We start from the raw sequence: 13,215 nt of genomic DNA on the forward strand, positions 1-13,215 counted from the left end.
GTCTCTCGAGTATAGAGAAGCAAAGTTGACTCCATACTTCAAAAAATAATAGAGGTTACTATTACTGTCCCGAATTCGAATCTTCGAATGAGCTTAATGAAAAAACCTTTGTTGTCTCTCAAGTACAGAGAAGCAAAGCCCGTCTCCCGGGTATAATAAACAAATAAATAGCAAAATTCAAGAGTCAGCAGTCCACAATATACATTATATGTACAACACTCACAACAGAACCAGTAGCCTAAAGCCTAAATCCACGGCAGTGGGAACTGTCCATGCTATGTTCTTGCCAAGCTCAAAGCAAAACTAGAATCTAGAACCTACGAGTCTAGATTCACGGAAGAGAAGAAAAGAACAGGAATCCTACATTTACACATTAAGATCAAAGATATAATTCATAACTAAAGAATTTAAGTCTGTAATACACAATCATTTGAGAAGAAACTGATGGAGATTATACCCTTCAATATTAATTATGCATTGAGAAAGTTCTCTTCCTATCACTTTCCTTTCCCTGTGCTTCCATCTCTTTGATTCCGAAAATGACTGAGCAGCTGTTGTGCCTGCAATATATGAGTAACAATATCATTCTCGGGTACGCCCGAGAATACAACAGCCCAAGTTTCGTAGTACTAAATCAATCAAGAATTTCGAAAAACGGAATGAACAAGTGAAGGGATTTCAAAAATGGAGTAAAGAAATGTTATAGGTTAGCTGTGATCCCAAAATGAAAGAATAGATACCTTTTCTTTTGCTCTAGGTGTGCCAGACTGAGATAAGGCAACAAGGGGCGGGACAGCTCCTTCTTGGAGAACCAAGGTGCAAAACTTGGAACTATGAAGGCATAGTTGCAATAGAATAGATGCAACATTTTCCTTTCCTCTCATCGATCCAGACTCGACAATTTCTACCAACAGGGGGATGCCCCCTTCCCTCACGATTCCCAATCGTCCCTCCGAAATTGTGGATAAGTTAGCAAGAAGTGCAGCAGCCTTGTCGACCATACCTTCGCCTGTGTCTAGAAGCTCGACAAGGTACTTAACAGCTCCTGCCTGAACGATACGAGCCTTGTTTTCGTGAAAAATAGATAAGTTGAACAAAGCTGTAGCTGCATCTTTCTTGCCCCTCAGAGTACCCACGCCTAAGAGATCCACCAAGGCTTTCACCGCACCGGACCGACCAATTTTGGCCTTGTATTCTTCTAATACAGAGAGACTGAATAAAGTTGCTGCAGAATTTTCTTTAGCAGCAGAGCTTCCTGTCTTCAAAACATGAATAAGTGGTTCTATAGCTCCAGCTTCTGCAATCATAGCTTTATTGTTTTCATTAATTGAAAGATTTAACAGAGCTGTCACGGCATGTTCTTGTATAAGCTTTCGTTCTGAATATAACAACGAAAGTAAGGGGCCTATTGCCCCGTATCGACCTATAATAACACGATTCTCGACATTGTCCTTGGCAAGAAGTCTCAATTCTTCTGCAGCCTTCATTTGAACTTCATCCCTTTGGCTCTTAAGGTCTGCTATTAATTTCTTGATATGCAAATCTCCGGATAAGTTATCCATTCCACCATTGCAGTTTCCATTCTCCACTATGCCTGTTTCTGTTTTACAAGCCTGTAATTGTCCACCTCCTAACGACGAAGTAATCCCCGACGCTTCACTAAGAGATGCAGCAGGACGCTCTGATGTGATTTCTCCAGATAATTCCTTCATATGTTCGTGTTTATTTGATGTCTTCAACGACTCATTAAATGCTGATGGAATGTAATCGATGCTAGAGAAAGCACTGGAGGTTGATACACTTCTGCTGTAGATATACGACTGCTGCGGAGACGGGGGATCAAACTTTTCTGCTTCGTTCCCCTGACCTTCATTCGAATTTTCCCCAATTAAACGAGCAAAAACATCCCCATTTTGGTTGTCAGAACCCTTGTCAACTTCAGAGGATGATCTTGCAGTTGAATTACTGCCATGCAAAGAATAACGAAAGCTATCGCTTCGATTCAAAACCAACGACGATAAACTGGAAATGTTCAGCTTGTTTTCGTCGCACCAATTCGATATCATGGCTTTAACAGTGTAATTGGGGGTGAGATTTGTATGTGTGAGCATCTGATGAGTGTTGGGGCAAATGTTTAGCCCGCTATCAATCCATTTTTGAATGGAGGATCTGTCGTAAGTTTGGCCAGATGCCACAATTACTGGATCGAGCATCAACTCTAACGACAACGGGCAGCGAAAATAAGAAGGAACCGAGACTCCATTTATCCCATGAAAGTAGTCTTTTCTAACCATCCAATCGCGCATACGAATAATTAGATCCATAATTTGGTTGATGCGATGCAGTTCCTCCTTCGCATCGTTGCATTCAGCGTCGATTCTTTCCTTTTCGATGGCTATCGTCTCCTTCAGAAGTTCTTGATTCGACAACAAATGAAGTGCTTCGATTATTTTTAGAAGTTGTTCAGAGTTCGGGCCAATGCCACTTCTTTGACTGATTAGAGCCTCTTCTATGGATTCAGATATCCTTTCTTGCTTCAATGATTGAAGGCCTTCAAGACATTTCTGGACAGTTCATTAGATATCAATATCATTCTTGTCAAGTAAACTATGAAAAAAGATGTATCAAAATCAAGACAACTCCAAACAGCTTAGTCATTTAGAAAGAAAAAAGATAAATGACATAAAATATGACGAACGTTTCGAAATTTATACATACCTGAACAGCATTTAGACTTGAGCTGCACGATACCGATTCAGACGACTTCCAAACATTCTCACAGATCGCTTGGGAAGCGTCTTGAATTTTTATAAGTAGTGGATCACATTTCAAAGCCTAAGATCCATACAAAACAAAGAGACTATTAACTTCAAATTACTGAAATGAAAGTGTCTAGTCTCAAAGCCTAAGGTAACTCACACTGCAAATTTTGCTCGTCTTCGGACACCAGTTTTCGAGGAATTCTCGAGCCTCATTCACAGCTGTATCCAGCAACTCACATTCCCTATGATGTAACTCATCGGAAGATAGTTTGAGGCTAATGACATCATCGAGCACGAGTTTTAGAAGTTTTAATACAACAACAAGATCCTTGCAGCTCTTAGGAAGAGGCAAAGGCTTTGTAGTGTGGCATGAGACTAGATGAATGAATCTGGAAATACTGTTAGTCAGACATTGTACAGAGGCTGTTCCCATCTGTCCTGATTTCAGGGAAACATGACGACGAAATGAGAAAGACGAGTATAAGCTCCCTACAGAGACAAGATGTTGATTAATATCGACGTTAAAGAAAGCGTTAAACAAAAATATAACGGAACGATTAAGAAGAAGTATATAACACCATGAACATATTTTTTAGGACAACCAACCAGAATCGACTTATATTAAATGTTGGGTTCCTTGAACTTCCAAAGAGTTGGGCAAGGCATTTTGTGCAATGATTAGAGAAAAGATATGCTTAGGGGAGGGGAGACCATCTGTAACAGCCCAAGCTCAAGTCCACCACTAATAGATATTGTCGTTTTTGAGCTTTTCCTTTCGGGCTTCCCCTTATGGTTTTTAAAATGCGTCTGCTAGGGAGAGGCCCTTATAAAGAATGCTTCGTTTCCTTCTCCAACCGATGTAGGATCTCACAATCCACCCCCTCTTCAGGGCCAACGTCCTCACTGACACACCGCCCAATGTCCACCCCCCTTCGAGGCTCAACGTCCTCGTTGGCACATCGCCCAGTGTCAGACTCTACTACCATTGGTAACAGCCCAAGCCCACCATTAGCAGATCTTGTCCTCTTTAAAGAGGGGAACGAAGCATTCCTTATAAGAATGTGAAAAGATCTCCCTAGTAGACACATTTTAAAACCTTCCCAAAAGGAAAAGCTCAAAGAGGACAATATCTACTAGCGGTTGGCTTGGGCTATTACAAAAGTAACTTGATTTCCAAACTCAACGAGCACGGCCTTAAGGTGCACGAGTTCAGTTTAAGGACAGAAATTCCTTTAGACTTGCAAGAAAACCTCCAATTCGGTCGACCATTTGCGAACGAAAAATACCATCTCTCAGAGGCAAATGTAACCTTTCATAGGATCACTCCAAAAGAAAATCCAGCCACCATTCCTCAACTTTCAAACAAACACAAGAAAGAAGCTCTTCAGCAGTAGAACCAAGAACTCCTAGAACAAGTCAAATTCATTTACTAGTAGAACCAAGCCCTTCAGCTACCAGATTCAAAACCAAAGAATTCAACTATCATTAAGAGATAAAAAGGGTCAATCCTATTTAGTGAAACAGAACTTCGTAACATAATTACATATTCATTCACTAGATGAACAGAGATCTTCATTTCCACTTAACACAATTTCTGAAAAAAACAGTCCCAGAAAGCACAAACATCAATCCAACAATCATAAAACAATCTCATAAAAGGACAGAAAGCGCAAAAACCCCATCATTAGAAGCAATAAGCACATTCATGTAAAGGAATTGTCGTAAATTCAGAAAAAAAAACTCATCTAACCTGCGACTTAAAAGAGGCGAATCACGCCACAAACTGGTCAAAAACGACAACCATTTCACAAAAATCCTCCTCAGAAACTAAGCGGTAAGAATCTCCACGCACCCTTTCGCAAGAACAGCTCGCAGCGAGTGAAAGAGCCGAGAGAGAAAGAGAAAAAAGAAAGAAAAAAAAAAGGTGAAATGGCGAAATGCTGGAAGTGGGCTACCTTGTTCTTGTTTCGCGAAGGTAAAAAGGGTAAGAGGAAGAAAGGGAATAGGGGAAATCGCAATGGAAGATTGAAAGAAATGGCAAAATGTGGTTTTCTTTGGGACAATGATTGGATTAAAGGGTAATCAACAATAACTAATTTTGATTTATTTTTTTATTTTTATTTTATTTTTTATTCAGTTCTTTTCAATGGATGATGATGATGATGATGGGAAGTCATGGCTTCCAATAGACATGGACGTAGATTAGCTTGTGAAATTACTATTATACCCCTTTCATGACACTCTCATTAATTGTTTTATTAATTAAAATTCCAAATGCCTTTAAAGTTTCCATTTTTATTGATCTTTATTATTTTTAATTTCTTTCCATTTAAATTTTTATATCAAAATTTATTAAATAATAATAATATTTCACTGAAGTCGAGTTGTGAACCCTATTTCAAGTTGGTTGAATTGGTCGAATCGTCTCAACCGCAAACCTAATCGAGCTGAATTTTTCAATTTTTTAAAAAATTAATCCACACAAAATCGAAAAAAAATATAATTATGAGTCGAGTGGTCTAAGCTATTTGAGTCATCGAGTCATATGAATGTTTTTACCATATCTAACCCAAATGTAGTTTTTGATATATTTACTAAAAGTGAAGGGCTATATTGTAATTTATTATTTTGTATTTAGAAAAAAAAAACTTTAATTAAAAATAAAAAAAAAAGGGGGGAAAAAGCGCTCGCAAATCTAGAGAGAATCCTGTCGTAGATGAAATAAAGAAATTGAGAGAAAAGCATTCAATCTCCTTCATTCAATTTTTTACTTCATCCCTTTGAAGGAATTCTTAATCGAAGTCAAAGATCAGAGTATGTGGGGTAGGGTTGAAGTTGAACTGTGCCCTTTGAAGATTTCCCGATTTCTTTGTTTCCTTTTCCGCTCTGGAATTCGATCTATGCAGCAAATTTTCCACCCAAATCTCTCGACTTCCTATCTCCGAATTGAATTTCCGTTTCCAAAATCGATTACGAAGGGGCACAAACGGCGGAGTTGGGGATTTGAGATAGTGAGAAGACTCGGTTAGCGGATTTGGGAGTCGAATCTTTTCAACTTCTTGTGTCTCCTGCTCCTTCAGGTTTGAACCCTAATTTTCTCGTTGAAGCTGGAAGGTATTCTTATGGATTTTCTGGTATTTGTTTCTTCTGTTGCTTCCTTTTGGTTCGGTTACTTGTTTAATCTATGTTGATTTCCTGATACGATTGAAGTATTTTTCTTCTGATCGTTGACTTCGTTTTTCCTCCTTTTTTGTTGGGGATTCTTGGATTTAGCGTGTCAGAATGTTAGACCTTTTTATCTTTACTGAAATAAGCTATTTTCGTCGTAATCTTGCTTTGGTTTGTGTCTCTTTTTCGAAGTCTACTGATGATTTGGCCATCGATAGTGGCTTTATATTAATGTTTGATTCCGGTCGTGCTAGAACGGGTCTGTTGAAATTTGCTATATTCCAGGTATGAACAGCTCTGTTTCTTCCAGTTGTGCTACCTCTTCGAGTTGCAGTTTTATTGGATTGTCGGAACTACAAGACATATTCATAGTAGGAGGGGTTTGAGTTAGACCCGGAGTGTGAAATTTTAATTTACTGGTGCTCAACTCCGTATGCTTTATTTTCAGTTCCTTGCATTGGAAGATGTCGTGGGGGAGGGGTAAATCGCCTGGCTGGGCAGCGGTTAACCTTAAGCAACAGAATAGTGGCCTTCAAGATGAAATTGACCCGGACCCATTCCCACCAATGTCTACCGCTCTTTCCTTTCTGCCACCCCGTGAAAACGTACACAGAGTTAATGGTCGTTCAGGGAGATCTTTCTCATCGACACCCCTTCCTTCTGCTGATTCTTTAATGTCACCAGAAAATTTTGGTGCAAAAAAGATCATACCTGGTAATTCTAGCATTCGAAGTGGCAAGAAGTTGGTTGAAGAATCCACTGATGTTTTAGCCTTCTGGAAGCTTAAAGAGCTTCATTCTTGGGCTGATATCAGCTTGATTGTGGATATAATGGAAGCTGTAAATAATAACTTCAACGAGGCGTCTAAGTTATTAAAAACAATGGTTTCTAGTGACAATTTTGAGATCAATAATGAGATGAGCACCTTAGGACTGCATTCCTCTAATGATGTATCATTGGTGAGGGGTAAATCTCCTGGCTGGGAAGAATATAACCTTAAGCAACAAAATAGAGGCCTTCAAGATAGAATTGATCCGAAACCATTCCCACCGATGCCAAGTGCCCTTTCCTCTTTGCCACCCCGTGAAAACTTGCACGGAGTTACTGGCCGTCCAGGGAGATCCTCCTCATCTTCACCTCTTCCTTCTGCTGATTCTCTAACTTCGCCAGAAAATTACAGTGCAAAGAAAATACTTGGTGATTCTAGCATTCAAATTGGAAGGAAGGTGGTTGAAGAAACCACTGACGTTTTAGCCTTTTGGAAGCTTAAGGAGCTTCATACTTGGGCTGATTTTAGCTTGATTGTGGATATAATGGAAGCTGTAGATAATAACTTCAATGAGGCATCTACTTATTTAAACAAAATGGTTTCTAGTGACAATGTTGAGATCTGTAACGAGATGAGCACCTTAGGACTGCATTCTGCTGATGGACTATCGTGCAATGGGAAGAATGATGTAACTATATCATTAGGAAGAACTGTTAATAATCCCATCCCTAGTTCCACACTAGAGGATGTGCAGGACATGCATCAAAATATTAATGATAAATTGTTTGAAAATAATTATCATGAAAGAAAGTTCTTTCACAATGTTGGAAATCCAAATATAGCTCTTTATTGCTCAAAGTCTGCTCCTATTGAGCCCGAGTGGGAAGAAGATGATATTTACCTGAGCCATCGGAAAGATGCTATAGCAATGATGAGGTAAATAAGTCTTCTGTCTACTTTATTATCGGGTTGTTTTTCTACTTCAATTTAATTTTGTTTCCCTTAATAAATATTTTTTAAAAAATTTCTATAACAAAAACTTCTTTTTTTTTCCTGCTTTTATCGTTGTGATGCACCACTAGGTTTCTCGGGCTCTTTGTATTTATTATATATTTTTACCGTGTGTGAGAAGAACGTTTTAAAGAATTTATATGTATGGGGGATCTCTTCTATAGGTTGTACCTTGAGTTATGAGTAGACAACAGTCTGTTTGTATGAATAAGCTAATTTATGTTGATAGCTCAAGCTTTGGGGATTAGTAGAAAGTCGACGTGTTAAGAGGGAGTTATTGAATCCAAGTCCATGGTAATTTTTTTTTTCAACTCAAATTGACACTTTTATCATACTCAAAAGAAATGTTAAAAAATAATTGTTGGACAATTATTCTTGACCTAGGCTCTCTAGTATTGTGGCTTTGGTTTTATGTTGCAGTGTAAAATATATGGTTCTTGGGAGAAGGTTCAAGTACTCAATGCTATAGGAGTTGATGTCTTGCTTAACATGATCCGATGTTATTTGTAATTTTCTTTAATCAATAGGTCTGCATCTCAACATTCAAGGGCAGCCACTAATGCCTATCTTCGGAAGGATCATGCTTCAGCCAAGTATCATTCATCAAGGGCTCAAGAACAATGGCTAGCTGCAAAAATGTTAAATGCTAAGGCAGCCAATGAAATTTTACAAACAAGGAATAGTGAAAATGGGCTCTGGAAGTTGGACTTACATGGGCTTCATGCAGCAGAGGCTGTTCAAGCCTTGCAAGATCACTTGCTGAAAATCGAAACTCGGAATGCCTCCAATCGGTCGTTGTCGCCAAAGAAAGCTGAAAGGAAGGGTTTCCATCGTGTTTCATCCCTTGAGTATCTTAGTTGTATGGGCGTAAAGTTGGACAAAGAATTACAATCACCATTACCTAGGCATAGGCCGACATCATTGGAAGTCATAACAGGTAAATTTGTACCTGTTGCTGTTTAACTCAACATTTGTGTTTTCTTAAAGTTTGGTTGTCTATATTTTTTGTTTTGACGTTTTTGTTCATTCTTTTCACATTTATTTTTCTTGAGAATGGAATCATTGTATGACAATGTAACTGATAACTTTAGAGGTTGACTACGCTTGTGTTGGCTTTAGCCTTTATCAATTCCAGAGATAGATTGGCATTTTCTACATTATTCAGTTCATCAAGATTTGTTCTTGGATTGATACTCCACTATTGATAGGCTGTATGAATTGTGAGGAAAAGTTTAGGAGTCCAGAAATTTCCAAGAGAGGGTGTAAAACCTCTCCCTAGTGGACACGTTTTAAAACCTTGAAGGGAAAGCCTAAAGAGGACAATACCTGCTAGCGGTGGGCTTGGGCTGTTACAAATGATATCAGAGTCAGACACCAGACTGTATGCCAGCGAGGATGTTGGGCTCCCAAGAGGGGTGGATTGTGAGATCCCACATTGGTTGGAGAGGGGAACAAAGCATTCCTCGTAAGGGTGTGGAAACCTCTCCTTAAAACCTTGAGGGGAATCTCGGAAGGGAAAGTACAAAGAGGACCATGAGCTTGTTTCTTTGCATTTATTGCATGCAAGAGTCATTCAAGTAACCTTAATCAAAGTATCTTGTGAAGTGATTCGAATCACGAGTTCAGAAACGAGTTTTCTTTACTCTTGATCTTGATCATCAAGGTAAGTCATTCTAAAACTTTCCCCTAGGTTATTCTTTATCATTTTTGGAGTTTTTAGATAATTTAGATCTAAAGATCTTGTTCTTCAGCAAGGTCGTTAGATCAAATATCAAGAGTTTCATAACCCCTAGTGCATCTTACCCATGCGTGTACTTGGAGGAAGGTTCTTGGGGAAGTAATGAGCAATTAATTAGCTGGGGATGGCCGGGTGGATACACGTTTCGTGACTGTGGGTCCAATTTTGTAATGAAGGACAAAATAGAAATCTGTTTAGCTGAGGCCGGGAGGCTATATATATTAGATATAACAATGAGTTTCATCATAGGCTGATTTGACTGAAGGGAAAGATTTAAATGTCGGTGACGCTAGCATATTTTTTTCGTAAAATAACGAATTCTCACGTGCACTACTGATTCAAACATTGACGATTGTACTCATGATGTTTTGTTCGTTCCCAAAGGAATAGGTAAACATAGCAGGGGGGAGGCTGCTCTACCAAAGGCCGTGACAAGTTTTCTTAGTGAAAATGGGTGAGTCTATCGTTTCTTTCCATTTTGACTTGAACCCAAAAGAAGGGTAAAAATGTTTATAGATTCATTCTACTTCAACCACACTTGATAATTTGCAGGTACCGTTTTGAACAGTTGAGGCCTGGAACGATCAGCGTTCGCCCAAAGTTTCGTAGGTAAATGAGTACCCCTTATTAGTAATAGCTTCAAAGTTATTCAGTCAGAACGTAGATTAGAGTCGTTGGAGGTTGGGTAAGTGAAACGTGTAAAATGACTGAAAACGTTCGTTATTTAGAAGGAGCTCTGTAGGATTGATTGTTAACCACATTACTGCATTGTTATTTTGTTGTCTTTCCTGGAAAAGATGGCACCTAGGAAGAAGAGGTTAGAAGAACTCTGGAATCCTGGGATTGTATTCTATTATGATTCATTATGGCGATTGCACTAGTTGAGTCTACTTCTCTAATCTATTGAAAATATAATAGCTGATTTGCTAATGACTTCATCAATGTTTGTGCAAATAAACTGATGTGGTAATATAAACTTTAGAGTACGAGCTTGAAGTATTGAAGTAATTTATCATATAGATGTCATTACGAGCCAAATGATCGATCATCAAATAGGTATTACCATCTTAAACGTCGATGATTTAATATTTAATGTTTATTTGTTGCACTTGGATATATTATGTTCCAATAATATCCTTGATCAGGTATTTCCCTTTCTCATAATTCTGTTCCTTAAAAAGCCTATATTGTTGGGGTGAAAATGGGCGATAAAGTCTTGATTTCCCTTCTCCAACAACTTCACTCGGTGCGTATATTTCTTTATCATTATCTTCGGGTGTCAAAAAGAAAGCCATAGAGAATCTCTTCATATTATTTTTCCTTAACACAACTCTATGTACGGCAGATCTTAGCCTCCCATTGCTCCAAGCCTCCATAAAATCCCCAATGTTCACCACAAGGTTATCGTCCTCACTCGGCCTTACGTCCATCCAATCTCCTCCTTTCAATCTCATTTGTAGCCCTCTAATGTCATTTTGGAACACTATTGTCACATAGCTGAGGTCAGTGTGCTTCTTGAACACTTCGAGTTCTTCTTCTTCTTCTTCTTCTTCTTCATTTATGCCTCGAGGAGTGAAGCCGTTTATTCTTAGGTAGGCATTGCAGTTGCTGAACTCGGAATCATAGAATTTGTTTTCAATATTATCCCCCAGGATGTTTAGTAATAACTTCACTACTCTTTTCGATACTTCTTTCATTTTGCTTCCATATTCGTCTAGAAGATTGCTGCAAATAAACTCGAACATACAAACTCCAAATAAAGAAGAAGACGAAAAATGATTGATTTTTATATTCTTTCACACATTAATATATTGAACACAAAATCGAAAATTTAGAATTTTAGTGAACACGTTGAATCTTCAGTGACTTAACTCTAGTACTCAATTCTAAAAATTTCAAGAAGTTATTTTATAACTTAACCTATCTTTAAATTATTCAAAATTAAGCATGTCAGGGTTTTAGGGATTAATCTCTATGAAAAAAACTCCTTAAAAGTACAAAAAAAAATTTAATAGTTTATCTAAAACCTCAAAAATTTAAATTAAATCATAGATCCAACGGTATAGCACTCATGATGTATAAACTTCTTTGAATTATTTCTCTTAAAATCGTTAACTATGTGAGAAGACATTCAAATTTCAATAGCTAACATTCTTAGAAGAAGAAGAAAGGAAGAAAGAAAGATGACCTGAATTCAGTGGCTTGGTGGCCGAATAGGGATTGAGTGAAACCCTGCGCAGCAGCCGAGGCAGAGAAGTTGGGTCCCGAAACCTTGAAGCTTTCGAAGAAAGGCGACACCACAAATCTCGGGGTGTAAGAGGAAACTCCCATTGTCAGTTTTTGCTTGGTCTCCTCTGGTGAAGAAAAAAGTTGGTCGGCGCCGGATATGAGTTTTTGGTAGAGCTCCTTCGAAAGGCCATGATTTCTAATGAAGAAGAATCCAAATTCGTTGCACGCTCTAAGTAGAGAAGATGCAGCGGATTCGGTCAATCTCTGAGAGCTAATGTCTATCACTGGAATTTCCTCTATCGACATATTGTGCCATACGTACAAATCCTATGATTTTGAAACCAAACAAGAATATAATCTTTTTCCGATGTTGTTCCTTAAATACTGCTCTTTTCAATTGTTACATACACGTCTATGTCTTAATTCTACTTTCTTGTCTTACCTCTCTAATGTGTAAGTTTAAATATGACATTTATGTTTTATTCTGTGGACATCAATTTGTTTCGGGTGACCCTCTCGAAAAAATCTCCATTTAAGCGGGAAATGAAGAAGTGAGTAGGAAAAGATTTCTTCTCGTTAAATAAATGGGGTTGGGGACGAGGATTGTATTCCTCATCCTCGTCCTCGTCCCCGCCCCGTGGACATCTCAATTTTCTTTTATTATAAAATATAAGTATAATTTCACGGGGTTGAATTGATCACATTTTCGAGTCATTAGATTTTATGATTGCACTTTCTTGGTATAATCAGTAACTTTCAATTCTTTTAAATCTTTTTTAGTCATCCTATCTTTAGGATCGTTCTCGTTTACATGCGGTCTCGGATCATTCATGTACCTCTCTTTTGTTCGGGTGTCACACTAGATACCTTTTTCTTACACACAAGTATAAGAAAGAAAATAAATTATATAAAAAAAAGAAGGAAAAAAAAAAAAAGAAAGAAAAACAATTCCAAGTAATTTATAAAAAAAAAATAGGTTAATGAATAGTTCAAAATTAATTTCAAGCCATAAATATAAGTTGAGTAATTCTTAGTAATAAATGAAACAATTTATTATAATTAATACAAAAACTATTATATTTATCTTTTATTTAATTACTTTAATAAACCCTTATTGCATTATTTAATATATTTTATTATTGAAAATGAATTACGTATACATTTCAATCTATTAATTAGTTAGTGCAAATTTATATAACATAAATACCAATTAATTAGAATGTGAACTTATTTAAATTAAATATGGGATAAAATTGCAAATCTAGTCAAAATTATTCGTTTTTATCTGATAAAAATGTCAATATAATTTTTTTTAAATAAATCTCTAAATTTTTAAATTTGTGTTTCCGAAAATTAACTTGGCCGTAGGTGTAAATTTGAATTTTTTTTTTTTAATTTTTATGTCCAGTGAACTTGTAATTTTTTTAAAAAAAAAATATTAAATTTGTCACGGAATAATTAAAATTTTATAGACTGGTTAGATAAAAATTAAAATAATAGAGATGGATTAAACAATTTATTTAGATGAGGGACCGATC

The 13,215-nt window shown here is 37.3% G+C and overlaps 3 protein-coding genes across 9 annotated transcripts; 1 reads left to right on the forward strand and 2 right to left on the reverse strand.

Annotated features, from left to right (window-relative positions):
- Positions 1–127: 127 nt before the first annotated feature.
- On the reverse strand, positions 128–4,814 carry LOC111806688 (U-box domain-containing protein 3). 4 transcript variants are annotated; one of them, XM_023692084.2, is made up of 6 exons: positions 4,513–4,814; positions 2,920–3,251; positions 2,719–2,835; positions 741–2,564; positions 458–560; positions 128–360 (listed from the first exon to the last, which is right to left on the reverse strand). In XM_023692084.2, the coding sequence occupies exons 2-5, from the start codon at positions 3,193–3,195 to the stop codon at positions 498–500; spliced, it is 2,280 nt and encodes a 759-aa protein (XP_023547852.2). In that variant the 5' UTR covers positions 3,196–3,251; positions 4,513–4,814; the 3' UTR covers positions 128–360; positions 458–497. The 4 variants fall into 4 exon arrangements, with proteins under 4 accessions (XP_023547852.2, XP_086985081.1, XP_023547853.2 ...); XM_087128955.1 differs by having other exon boundaries at positions 128–560; positions 2,920–3,195; XM_023692085.2 differs by having other exon boundaries at positions 128–560; positions 2,920–3,200.
- Positions 4,815–5,454: 640 nt separating this feature from the next.
- On the forward strand, positions 5,455–10,338 carry LOC111807017 (smr (Small MutS Related) domain-containing protein). 4 transcript variants are annotated; one of them, XM_087129284.1, is made up of 5 exons: positions 5,455–5,896; positions 6,216–7,635; positions 8,238–8,647; positions 9,833–9,902; positions 10,001–10,338. In XM_087129284.1, the coding sequence occupies exons 2-5, from the start codon at positions 6,395–6,397 to the stop codon at positions 10,059–10,061; spliced, it is 1,782 nt and encodes a 593-aa protein (XP_086985410.1). In that variant the 5' UTR covers positions 5,455–5,896; positions 6,216–6,394; the 3' UTR covers positions 10,062–10,338. The 4 variants fall into 4 exon arrangements, with proteins under 4 accessions (XP_086985410.1, XP_086985409.1, XP_023548349.2 ...); XM_087129283.1 differs by having other exon boundaries at positions 5,455–5,876; XM_023692581.2 differs by having other exon boundaries at positions 5,455–5,842.
- A 145-nt stretch (positions 10,339–10,483) lies between these two features.
- On the reverse strand, positions 10,484–12,024 carry LOC111807552 (gibberellin 20-oxidase-like protein). The gene is made up of 2 exons (XM_023693318.2): positions 11,637–12,024; positions 10,484–11,173 (listed from the first exon to the last, which is right to left on the reverse strand). The coding sequence occupies exons 1-2, from the start codon at positions 11,981–11,983 to the stop codon at positions 10,567–10,569; spliced, it is 954 nt and encodes a 317-aa protein (XP_023549086.2). The 5' UTR covers positions 11,984–12,024; the 3' UTR covers positions 10,484–10,566.
- Positions 12,025–13,215: the final 1,191 nt, after the last annotated feature.

The sequence above is a fragment of the Cucurbita pepo genome, chromosome 12 (genome assembly GCF_057944985.1).
Source record: "Cucurbita pepo subsp. pepo isolate OVF chromosome 12, ASM5794498v1, whole genome shotgun sequence".
Lineage (NCBI taxonomy): Eukaryota > Viridiplantae > Streptophyta > Magnoliopsida > Cucurbitales > Cucurbitaceae > Cucurbita > Cucurbita pepo.